The sequence below is a fragment of the Melospiza georgiana genome, chromosome 5 (genome assembly GCF_028018845.1).
Source record: "Melospiza georgiana isolate bMelGeo1 chromosome 5, bMelGeo1.pri, whole genome shotgun sequence".
Lineage (NCBI taxonomy): Eukaryota > Metazoa > Chordata > Aves > Passeriformes > Passerellidae > Melospiza > Melospiza georgiana.
In genome coordinates this window covers 20,270,559-20,283,325 of record NC_080434.1, presented here as the reverse complement: position 1 = coordinate 20,283,325, position 12,767 = coordinate 20,270,559, and the positions used below count along the sequence as shown (strand labels likewise).

The 12,767-nt window shown below is 39.9% G+C and overlaps 1 protein-coding gene across 2 annotated transcripts in view; it reads right to left on the bottom strand.

Moving 5' to 3' along the window:
• Positions 1–3,759: 3,759 nt before the first annotated feature.
• Positions 3,760–12,767, bottom strand: part of UBA6 (ubiquitin like modifier activating enzyme 6) — a 28,046-nt gene continuing 19,038 nt past the window's right edge. For both annotated transcript variants that reach the window (XM_058024400.1, XM_058024399.1), the window contains 11 exons: positions 12,545–12,673; positions 11,668–11,719; positions 11,479–11,542; positions 10,569–10,638; positions 9,859–9,930; positions 9,043–9,160; positions 7,880–8,073; positions 6,622–6,749; positions 5,749–5,836; positions 5,273–5,367; positions 3,760–4,041 (listed from right to left, as the gene is read on the bottom strand). In XM_058024400.1, coding sequence (XP_057880383.1) covers positions 3,906–4,041; positions 5,273–5,367; positions 5,749–5,836; positions 6,622–6,749; positions 7,880–8,073; positions 9,043–9,160; positions 9,859–9,930; positions 10,569–10,638; positions 11,479–11,542; positions 11,668–11,719; positions 12,545–12,673 — 1,146 coding nt within the window. In that variant the 3' untranslated portion in view covers positions 3,760–3,905. The remainder of the gene's footprint in view (positions 4,042–5,272; positions 5,368–5,748; positions 5,837–6,621; positions 6,750–7,879; positions 8,074–9,042; positions 9,161–9,858; positions 9,931–10,568; positions 10,639–11,478; positions 11,543–11,667; positions 11,720–12,544; positions 12,674–12,767) is intronic.

The window sequence follows — 12,767 nt, the reverse complement described above, 5'->3', positions numbered from 1 at the left end:
GCCACGCCCCCCCGGCCCCGTCCCATTGGTCGCGCGCCCGGCTGGGCAGCTCGTTTAGGCGCGCGCGGCTGTTACGCCTGCGCAGAAGCAGCGGCTGCGCCCGTCGCCCCGCCCCTTCTCCTGCCCGCCTTTCTGTGAGGGGGCGGGCGGGGGATGCTTCCCGTTCTTTTATTTCGCCCGTGGGAAACGCCACTTCAAATCCTCGGGTTACGAAACGCTACAAAGCATCCCTTCTCACCACGGGGCGTTGCAATTTTTTTCTTTAAAATTCTACTGAAGAACTCAACAACGAGCAAAAAACAACTGCTTGAGAACGTAAGGGCGCAGTACCTTACAGTGACGGCAAAACATTGCCCAAAAATACAGTTTTAGTGATGCTTTTTATCACACACTTGTGACCGGAACACCAGGTCTTACCCCTGTCCTTTCAGACTACTAAAGGGAAGGCCTATTCTATTTTAAAAGTACACCATAACGCGGGAGGTTAGCACTTTCTTTTCACGAAAATAGTTTAGATCACTTTGTTTCACAAAGTGGGCACTGTTCAGTGTGCATCAGATCAGAGCTGCAGCTTTTTCCCTATGAAATTTAAACTTGTATGCTGCTGGGACAAGTGGTAACTTAACACTCCTTCCCCGTCTCTCATCTGTGCCATACAAAAGGACGGGCACTAACACAGTTCTGCTGCTAGCAATGCTCATGGACCGCTTACGCTTAAGGAACCTACGGCTCCTTAAGCATCTGCACCAGCTACGTAATCAACCGCACGCAATACACCTTTACTAAAATATTCAAAAGGTCTCTGGTCAAATTTATCAACGTTTCCAAAAAGGTTTAGATTGCTGCACATTTGCTTTCTGTAATTGCATGGGATTGATAAACTTTCAGTTTCAGCTTTTGGCTGAAATTCAGTTCCTTTTTTAAAAATACTGGCCTACATTCACATTGTTTCAAAGACACAGGGAAAATTACAAACATGAAGATCATAAACTTATCTAAAATCTTTACTTGTATTTGATGACAAGTCTGACAGGTGTATGAGCTCCCTGCCTAGCTCAAATCCCTTTTACTTCAGGATGTGAAAAGCCATGAAGAGGTGACAGCCTGACTGGTGCCAGAGTTTTTCTCCCTATATACCCCTATTCTTGCATAGTTTTATCTTATTAATAAGCAGTCACATATTTCCCTGTACATAGGAAAAGGGTGGGAAAATAATATGGAAACATCTATTTTTTACTTGTGGTATAGATAATAAAAGCTTAAAACCATCTGATCCATTAAAAGATTCTTGTTTACAGTATTGAGACCCTCACACAGAATCCTCACTACTCCTAACATTAAAGAAACATGATGACTAACCAGAGAAAAGTTGATCTGGCTGCTTAATACTTGGCATGCACAAATTAATTAACTGCACCTATTAAGAGTGATAGAAATTCAGAGAAAGCTGGTGTAAATATGAGCAAACTCTTCTAGAAAGCATTTGAGTGAGAAGGATCTTCATTACTGACATAAAACTTCATTCCTGCAAATCAACTGCTCTCTCAAAGAATGACATTTTGAAAGAAAGCTATTTGAAGTGCTCTAATGGAAAGACAGTTCTTCATTGTGGCAGGAAGACAGCAATCTTTAGCTGCTCCACAGGAATTGTGCATCAAACAGTCCTAGACAGAAAGCTTTCACTGCCATGAACAAAAATAAAAGAGATAAAGCAGTCCTCAGGTTCCAGGTAATGCTACAAGACTCTAGCTTGGTAGCACTGTGACAACACTGGAGATTTGGCACCCCAAAATTCACTTGCCCAGAGCCTTTTGAGTATGACCATGCTGAGTACCTGCAGAGACTTTTGATAAAAAGCAGGAACAGATTGAGAAACAGGCTCTATCAAATACAAATACTGAATCAGTGTACTCCACAATCTTCCATATAAACACCTTCACTGAATCAGTGTACTCCATAATCTTCCATTTAAACATCTTCACTCTCCATATCAGAAATTTAAAAATGTTTAAAGCAGGAAGAACAGTTTTAATGAGCCACTTGATATGCCAAGTTCTTCTACACAAAGTCCTCTTGAATTACTAGTTCTGAGATCTTACCTAGATTAATTTATATCCAAAAATTTTAAAGGTGCGCTAATAAATATCTAGAGCCATTGTGCATTTTTAGTTTTTCCATAACCAACTTTTCAACTGAGCAGAACCCATCCACATAGCATCTGCCCATCCTACAGACACACACACAATAAGAGCAGCATAAAGATATTACTTTATCTGTAAATTCTGGCTGTGATCCCTGCCAGCCTTGACCAGGACTTTTTACAAGGCTCTCAAAGGCATACATGTCATTAGGAAAAGCCACTGCATGAATTATATCTGACAGTTTACTTTAAACCCTGAGGACAGTCATATGGCATTCTAGAACAGTACTGAGACTTTACTATTTTTAAATGCTGCTTATTTCAAAAGCATAAGCATGATGTTAACACCACACTAACATAACAGAGTTTACTTACTCAAAGTTTCATTTCCCAGCCTCCAGCTGTGAGAGCTGACGGTGTTTTCTTGTTGACCTAAACCTTTAAGTGATCCTTAGCACTAATAAGTGACATCATTAAATTAAATGTGAAGACATCCCTAAAGCTTAATAAACTATGATTGAGGATAAACAGCTAAGTTGTTAATATCTTTTGCAACAGCTGCAGAACAATCTCTAAAGCTGAAACATATGAGAGGGTATTTCAGTTTAAGTTTCCATTCTAATCTTGCCTTGCTCTACCCATGATGGGGAGAAAAAAAGTACTACTTCATGTACCCAGTGCTTAGATGAGTTAAATTATGATGTTTTTGTAACACACCTCTGCCTCACCATAGCAGCAAAACTAGTCCATAATGATTTCCAGTTAAGCAGAAATTTTATAATTACATATCCCAATAACTGACCAGTGAGGGTAAAACCTCGTGGTTCAGTGCAGCTCAGACTTGTTCTGAGGACAGGTGTACAGCACAACAATTTGCTATAGGGAAATGGTACCAAAAGGAGCAGCTGAGGTAACAGTTTGCTTTGACAAACATCCAGAGGTATTTGTCTTTTCCTCCCTTTAACATCAAGTGCTATAGTGATTTTAATTTGGTGAGGGCAGAAAGGCTCGACGACATTTCTCTTTGTTGAAGACCAAGTTTTATTGTTGAAAGTGCTAATTTGGCTCTCCGATAGTTTTCCCTTTCCCCATACTGCAGTATTCCACAAAGAACAGTCTTAGTGCAGATAATCAACAATTCCAGCTCTCTGGACTTGAGGGGAGTTTGACAATTTACAACCCCTGCCTACGTCAAGACTGACAGAAGACAGCTGTGCTGACCACGGCACCACTAAGCAGCCACACACAAAAGCAGTTCCTCTGCTTTTAAAAGGGAGTTTAAGCCTTTCAGATGGATCTAATCTCACATGTAGATGGCAGGAGTGAAATTCTTGTTTGAGAATGGAGTAACATATGAACAGAGTTTGAGATGTTCTTAGAACACCAGGAGTATCATAAAATGGTGCTTCTCCTATTTTTTGCACTCTTCCCTAAGCAAATGCAAATTGCCTAATTTGCACATGGGGACCATTTCTTAGGTTCACCATTCTTCTTGCTTTCCTCAATACAAATCTTGCCTTAAAGCTAAGGACTGTACTGGACATTCCATCTCATAGAGTGACCAATCCTCCTTTGAGCAAACAGGCTTGAAGAATACAGGAGCAGAAGAAACAAATCCAGTTTGTCTTCAGTGCAAAGCCACTGATTTTCACCATTTAATTAAGGCTTCACCAAAAAGAAATATATAGTACCATCTTTAATAGCTGAAAATTAGCACACTCCTTTCAGAACAAATGGTCCATGAGTGACTTTTGTGTCTCTACCATCAATTGTCTTCCTGAACAAAGTAGTATCTCACTGGTGGCCCGGGCAAGTCTTCCTCTCCATCAGTCTCTGGAGCAAATGAAACTGTCAAATCCACATACTTCTTATCAGCTGATGGTTTCACAAGCTTTTGCATCCTATAAAGAAATGAAGGGCAGTTCATAAATGCACCAGGAGAATTGGCAGTGGGAATTCAGGGCCAGACTAGGAGGAATTTCACTGCCAGCAATGTGTACTGGCCCAGCATACTACAGACCAAATTAAAATTACACCACCTCTAAATTGCACACAAAAGCTGATCCTTCACCTGAGCTTCAGCAAATAGTATTCCATTTTCCTGACAGACACACCCCATTAAAGTCTCAGAGTGGTAAAAAATCCTGATATTCACAAGAAGGCAGCTTCATACTATATGACTTTGACTTCATTACATACCCCACTCATTCAAAATTATTTATACAGCTGTAAGAGAAAGCATATAAGCAATGTTTTTGGAGACAGGCTGTAAATTGTCATCTTAGTATGCCAGGCACTCTACAACTTGGCAGCTCTTCTCTCCCCAGGAGTTTGAAGTAGCTTGCTAATACCTCTCTGCCTGATACCTACTGTCAGGCCTTCAAATCAGTACTGATCAGTGCATCCACTTGCTTCAGCAAAGCCTGTGAGCACTGACTACCACACACTTCACAGGAGCTGTAAGGAACAGATTTTAAGCTAAAGTAGTTCAATCCACAGGTAAGGCAGAACTAAACCTGGGTGAGATCTGGCTGTTATTTTTCAAAAGCCTTCAGTCAAAACCCAATGCCCTGCCTTCACATCCTACCAAAACGCCAGGGTGAAATACCATAATTTCCTGTCTTCAAGCAGCATAGCAGAACCTTTTTGAATGTCATCATTGTTAAAAGGGCTGAACTGATGTAGAATCTCAAGCAATTACTCTAACTGAACAGACTTACAGAAATCTCAAACTGCAAGCAATACATTATTCCTTCAGAGCTTAGTTGCTAAATATCAGCATTAGTTTTAAGCCAGTTTCAAAAGGTTCTAGTAGTCTTGTTCTGCTTGAACCATGGTACATTCTTTCCCCTCAAGAAATTACTGTCAGACTTCTTTAGCTTTCCCATTCTGGTATTCAACAGTTAAAGAAGCATTTTGCAAGTCTCCTTCTCTCATCACAGAAGTTAACTCACTCTCTCTTTTTTCTTTTACAAAAAATAAGAAATTATCTTTTTTCTTCCCAAAGTATTAATGGCTAGAAACCACTTTGAGAGAAAATACTGCTGTCAGACACACATCCTTTGATACAAGCAATCAACATAATTTGTATGTGCACTTGCATCCCTAAATCCATTCTCCGGTTATACTTACGTCAGCTTTAATCTTTTAATGTGGCCTGGCATCACAGGAACATAGAGCATCTTGACTCCTTGTACAACCATAGTTGGTTCAATTCCATATTTCTCCTGGAATTCACAAATTAAAACTTGTTAAAAGACTAGAACAGCTGCCCAGATACTACTGCTGCCTAGATACTACTACTGCAAATACTACAGCTAATTATTCAAATCCACAGGATCCAGAAAACCTGCTTAAGCATGGATGTTGATAGAAAGTTTTATTAAGATACATTTGAGCCAAATGAATTAACAAGGAATTTGAAAACAGGCTTGAATGCCTTTACTTAAGAGACATTCCCATTGACATTAGTTATTACTAAAATTATTCTGGTTTGAACAGTGACTTGATAGAAATATAAAATAAAACAAAACACAATTCAACAACAATTTCAACAAGAAACTCCTTTCCTCTTGACTTGTATTGACCCAGGACAGTAGATAACTTACTCTGACGGCATTTATGAAGTCCAACAGAGTAAAATCCTCTTTCCCATAAATTGTCCACCTGTCCCAGATGGTAAATGATATCCCATTTCTGTTTTAAAAAGTGAAAGGTTGTTACTTTAGAATGTGAACTCAATCATTCCCTTTAAAAGTGTATTGGAGAACTGCCACGTCTTCTTGTTGATGTGCTGTTTAATCTTGAGCAAAAATCTCTTCCCTCTCTGCTGCCATTTCTCCAGCCCCTTGACCTTGCTAAGCACAAGACACAGTAAGAGCTCTAAGTAAACGTGGTATCTGACAATGAAGTCACTGAGTTTTCAGACCTACTAAAAACAGCTCTTGTATTGAACAAGATGCAAAAGCGTGTCCGGGATGTTTCCTAAGAACAATGCCACACATCTACCTTCTCCAGATTTTTAAAATCTCACAATTAACAGCTTCCACTGAAAAACAAGCTAAGCCTTTAAACCCACTATTTTTTTTTTAAATTAGGACAGATGAATATGGACTGCATTTTCCAAACAGGAAATTCTTGGGCAATGCATTATGGGACACCCTTGGCAGTATTACAAGAATCACTTACACCTCTAGCAGTACACAGGAAGTGGATAGCAGAGTGTGATAGCAAGCATGAAACAATTCATCATTTTCCAAGTTTAAACAACAAAAAAATACCCTTGGATATCTAGAATGCTTAACTGGAGTATGGCTACAAGCTGTGGTTCCATCATAGCTCTGCTATGTGAGCACATAAGGCCTTAACATGGATATCTGGATTTAGTAACTATTCAAACTTCTCACTTGTTGGAATGGTTCAGCAATCAATTATTACATTTCCAAATATTGTCCTTGCCCTTCTGCCATTGTCCTTCCTACCTGATTTCTGTTCTTCTTACTTCAGCAGTTTCTGTAAAGACCATTATGGGAATGGCTAGGTTCAGAAAACAGTTCTTGTATGCATCAGCTGGGTAGCCACCCACAACTTTGATGAGTTCCAGTGCAACCTGCAGTAAATTAGAATTTACTTAATAGGTTTTAGTGATATCAACTCTAGTGTAGTTAAGAGACCAACAACTACCAAGGAAGTTGTTAATGGGATCAGCCTTTGTCCAATCAGCAGAGTAAATAACATGGAAATGCAACCCACTATGCCACCTAAATAAATTCTTTTGCAGCCAAGGGAAACACTTAAAAACTGTTCTTAATGTAGTACTCTTCCAAAACTGTTTGGTTCATGCAATCTCCACAAAGCATGAGGTTCTGTTGAGATGCATGAACATGAACTACTACAGAACAGATCCTTTCCACTCTTGGCAGCAGCATTCTAATGAAAGTTAGTACTAATGGCCAAAAACAAACCAAAATGCAGAATTCCAACCCATTTTTCTGTGCTGCAAATAAGAAATAAAAGCACCAAAGGCTCACCATGTTAAGGAAACTTTCTTTTTGACCATTCAGGAGCCACTCCAGCAGCCACACTCACACCACCAAAGATTTCTGCTGCTGGGACTAAATCCCCTTCACAGTGGGCAGCTTCTCAATCACTGTCTTGCTACTTATCCCAGTCTCACAGCCAGACAAGGTTTCCTTGCTGGCTGGACCCTGGGTTTTCCTTAGCAGAGTCTCAGACTTCTGGGTTCTTTGAGTAATTTCATCATGATGTAGCAACAGAATAACAATTCAAGCTGCTGCCTTGGCGAAGGGGCCCTGAACAAAGGACTGCCTGGGCTTTTGTACCCTTACAGTCTCTGTGCTTGACAGTCCAGGGTCTTCCAGCTCAGTCCTCAGCTCCTGCTGTGACCCTGAGTGTCTGGTCACCTGGCTAGGCCGCAGGTCCCCGTGCCCTTTGCTGTGCAGAGTCAGCAGTTCATGACCTCTTGCCTGAGGCTCCCACACAGAACTCAGCTGGCACTGCAGCTCCATGCTGAGCTGCCTGCACTACCTGCATGCCTCAACAACCACACTTAGAATCAATCATGACCTTTGCTATTGGTACATGAGAAATAAATCCATTTCTTTAAATGAGCCTCAGTCAGGGTAGCGGTAATCAATACCCAGACAACAGCAAGAAACAGTAAGAGAAAGGCAAGAAACAGTAAGAGAAAGAAATATGCATTTTAAAAATCAATCTTACCAGCCCTGATACTGCAGCAGTAGCTGTTGCAATGGCAGGAATAATCTTCCCAGCAATGCGCTTTGTTTTGAACCGATCCGCTGGTTCGATGTTGTACATCTTGGCTCGCAGGTTCGACGCTGCTGTTACAAAATCTATGTGCCCATTACTATCATCGTCTTTCTCGAAGGAGATGGGCTTCATTTGCAAGTCAGCTGTTCATAAAAAAAAAAAAATAAAAGAGCACAAAATTATTATTAGAAAACTGAAGATGTCCTAAACATAATTTAAAGGAACTAGAACCTTAACAAATTAAACATTTCACATCCTTGAGCTTGGTGCCTTACTTGTTTTCCTATGCTAGGAAATGCCCCTCTCGATACCACTTGCTAAAAGTGAATAATGAAACAGAACATAAACAGAGCTCTATAATTTTACTTTCCTTGCACCACCAAGAACAGATTTTGAACATCCCTATGGATGTTTCTCATACGCCTCACCTCGCTAAAGCTCCATCCCGAGAGAATTCCCTTTTAAAATTTAGTTCAGCTGTAAAAATTTAAAAATATAGACTCAGTAGCATTGGAATCAGAGTTTTGGGCTCACACTCCATGGGATGAGTTAGGGATAAGCTAATCTTTCTCCAGAATTCATGGGCTAAAAAAGCTTGCATGTAGTTGTTGCTTAGTGGCCTCTTTGAATGTCCAGGCACAAAATGGAATGCGAGCATCCTCATTTTAAATCCAGAAGATGCTGAGGAAAACTCTTAACAATCTTTACAATTTAGGATAATTTCAGATCGAGAACTCTCAGTAGTGACAGTCAGCCTTCTCATGCCCAAAAAATTTGCAGTCCATCTGGAATCCAGCCAGCACCCTTCCTCCCTCCTTAAGAGTTCAATTCCCCACTGCTGCCTGCTCCCTGTCGTCAGTGTCATAATTACAAGCAAGCATAACAGAAAGCCTAAAACTTGTATGAATCTCAGAAATACAGAACCATATGGTAATGTGAAGCAACACATTACCATATAGGACAGGTATCTGCATGGCACTTCAGAAAGCTTTAGATATCAGCTCTACTTCTCGCAGAATTCCAGAACTGCTTATCTAAAGATGTGAATGTCACTAGTGGCAAATGTAAATGCAGGATATTACTAAACTATGACACTGTTTTGCACTACTCACTTTCCAGAGCTTCATTGGATAGTATAGACTTCTCCAGCTGGAAAATAGCATTTCTTTCATCCTCACTGCTGATGGGAATATGATCTGGTTTTCTTGCAGTTTCATCAGTCTGTACAACCTGCAAGTGTGCACAGTGTTTGAGTAATAAAATACATGAACTTCATACAGTGCAGCTGTCAAGTGTACTAAATTTCCTGTCTTCCTTGCAGGCTTTCCTCCTCAGCTCAAGAGAGACATGGATTTACTGGATCAAGTCCAGCCAGGAGCTTCTAAGAACATTAAAGGACAGGAGCATCTCTCATAGGAGGAGAAGCTGAGAGAGCTGTGATGGTTCAGAGTGGAGAATAAAAGGGTCAGTGGGATCCTATCAATGTGTACAAGTATCTCACAGGGGGGTGAAGTACAGACAGCACAGTGTGCCCAGTGACAGCACCAAGGGCACAAACTGAAGCACATAAAATTCCCTAAGAAACACAAACATACTTCAATGAAAAAGAAACAAACAAAAGCATCCCAGAAAAATTGTGAGGATGGTTGAACACTGACACAGAGAGAGAGGCTGTGGAGTCACTATTCTCAGAGATATTCATAACCCAGTGGGACACAGTCCTTGATGACTTGCTCTAGCTGCCCCTCTTTAAGCAAGAGGATTGAACTAAGTGTTCTTCAGGGGCTCCCTCTAACCTTAACACACTTATTTCCCCAGAACACATTATAAATTGTGTTTATTTCTCATTAGCATCAATGCAGTAGTTGGAGATGTGGGACACTGCTTGTGGAATATTTTTTTTTCTTTAAATTAAATATTACACTTACTTTGTTTGAAGGTCTAAACTCCGGTACCTTCACAGATGAAATAATCCCCAAAATGGTTTCCTCTGACAAGTCCTGTTATAGTTTTGATGAAAAACAATTTAAATACACATCAACTCAAAAAGGCCTCCACAAAAAGACTGTAAGTGTAATAGGATTTCAAAGAATATTAGACCCAAAAAGTCTCACAGATATTCAGTGATGTTTCAGCTAAACATCATCATTAAAACACCAAGGGAGAATTCATTTGCCACAGCAAACCAGAGCAGTGTGAAGTGTCTAGCACTTGAAAACTGAACAGAAGTGCAAACCTGACTTACAGGAAGGTCCAATTAAAAAACAAACAAGAAAAAAAAAAGATAAGCAATGCAGAGGTGGTAAGCAGTAAAAAAAACAAAACCTCCATAGCATACCTAAGATACTAAATTTTTTTAAAAAGCCTTAAAGAGATTTTCATTTAGTTCACTAGTTATATAGCATCAAAATAATAATTACCAAGTTCAGTGCTTACTGAAAATATCCATTACACTACTCATTTCTTCTCCAGGTTAGGGATTTAAAGAAAGTGTAAGCAACTGCCAAACAGACAGTGCTGAAGGACAGATTACTCTAAGAATCACTTTAATCAGCCCTTGAAAAGAACTGGCAGCTGGACATGGGCCCAAACTGAACACCAGGTTAAGTTAAGGGAACACTGTTAGAGTCTGGATTACCTTTTCTGTGAAAGGAACACAGTACACTGTTGCGAAGAGCTTTGCTGTGCTCACGATGAAACCATAGTGCCTAAAGAAAAGAGAATTATTTTTGGTTGGTCATTTTTTCTACTTCAGTTGCCCAAAGGTTTGCAATCAGTTCAAGATCTTGAACAAACATACTGAGAAACAGGATTTCCATCCTTCAGTGTACACAGTTCAATATAGCACATTTTGAGTGACTCAGAAGTTGTGCCTAAAACTAAGTAAATTTTGATGAATGGAGAGTTAATGAAAACCATGTTTCCTTATCCTCTGCAGTCAAGCAAACAATTACAAATGCTCATATGACATCAATATGATAAAAAGCTTAACCTCAGAATTACTTTGATATTCACCATTATGCCAGTTCTCACTCAAACAAAAAATGGGTGATCCAGTTTCTCAAAGCAATTGTAGATATACAGCACATAAAAGCTTTTTAATCCATCAACCACATCAATTTTTAAAATTATCTGTAATACCCAAGCCATCTAGATCAGACCCAAATTGAAATGAACAAGAAAAGTAGTCCCTTCAGTAGGTCATTTGGCACATCCTGCATTTTATGATGTGGACAGTGGGGGCAGGGAGGTGTGACAGCAACAACTCAGTAATTCTGCAGCCATATAGGACATGAAATGGGTTGTTCTAAGCCATTTCACGTTAGATTTTGTCAGAACAGCACCCTCCAATCCCCTATCAGTGAAAGTTAAATTATCTGCAGTGAAAGTATTCGGCAGCTCACCAAATCTGCCACAGGATAAGACTGTGCACTAACAGCTATTGATCCCAGTCCAACTTCCAGGGCTATAAAGCCACTGCCTTGCACTTCTGTAAGGTGGGCTTTGTAGGATGCCATACAATGCATCTGGCTCAGTACCATACTTACAAAGGATCGTTAAAGTCAAACTTCACTGGGAAAGGAGGCCTCTTTGGTGACTGCCAAAACAAACCTGGTAGGAAAACAGACTTAAGATGAAATCCTAAGGAACCAGAAGCAGCAGCAACATGACATGCCATGAATATGCCAACACGTGTTGGCATATGCCAACAGGCATAAAGGGGCATTTGTACTTACTTCCATCTTTTAATCGTGTATCAAGGGGAAATGAATGAAGGAGCTGAAGAGCCTAGAGGAAAAGCCAGAGAGGCTTTAGTAATTTGTCACATAGATTGACATGACCATACTAAATCAAGCCTGACTAGCTGAAGTAATTTAAAGAGTTAGGAAAATCATCAAACACCTTTGTCAAGATGGACAGCTTAAAGACAAGTACTACTAGACAGAGTGCTTGTCCATTTCATTCACAGAACAGAGATGACAATGTCACCTCATCTGTACAAAGCTCAAGGAAGGTATTTAATCCAAGAAGCAAAGCATTCTCCCCCACCTTATTGTCACTTTAGGATTCTTGCATATGGATTCACAACTTGGAATGCAATATTTTCTCAATGTGACAACTACCACCAGGGATTCTGTATACACAGGAACGTTTATTAATCCACAACATCCCAATCCCATTTTTCCTACAAAATTACACACATACTTTAAGCAACACTGTGGATCAGACTGTCAGAACAACTGGCTCTTATTTCAGAAAAATCTTTGAGACAAATCAGGGTTACAAAGGTGAGTTCAGTAACAGGAGTTTAGTGTGGGAAACAAAATCCCACTGCCTAATAAAAGACATCTGATAATCCTGATACTTTGGAAAACAATGGAAAAATGCCAAGAAAACTGAATGGAGACTACTGAACTGAGTACTAAGAGCGAGTTAATAAACCAGACCTAGAAGTGCTACAGTAGAAAGGGATGCAGCATTTTTAGGTTTCAAGTATAGTCTGTTATTTATGAAGAGATGGAAGTGAGTGCGAAGACTTGGACATCTTGTTATTAGAGCCACGAGGTTTTCTAAAATCCTCATCATACTACCCCATTTACAGGTCTTACCTACCTTATGGCTAAAATACTTTTCAAATTTTACTCTTGCTAGTTCTACACACTGAGTCCAACTTCGGGGTCTTCTGCTGAGAGTTTTAATAACATGAAAACAACCTTCCAAGCTCTCTCCTGACTTTATTCGCTGGAGAAAGAAACATGGAAATGTTAAAACAGACAATATTCCTTCTAATCCAGTCAGTCAAACAGTAAATATGTTTTCAGCAATCCACAAGCAA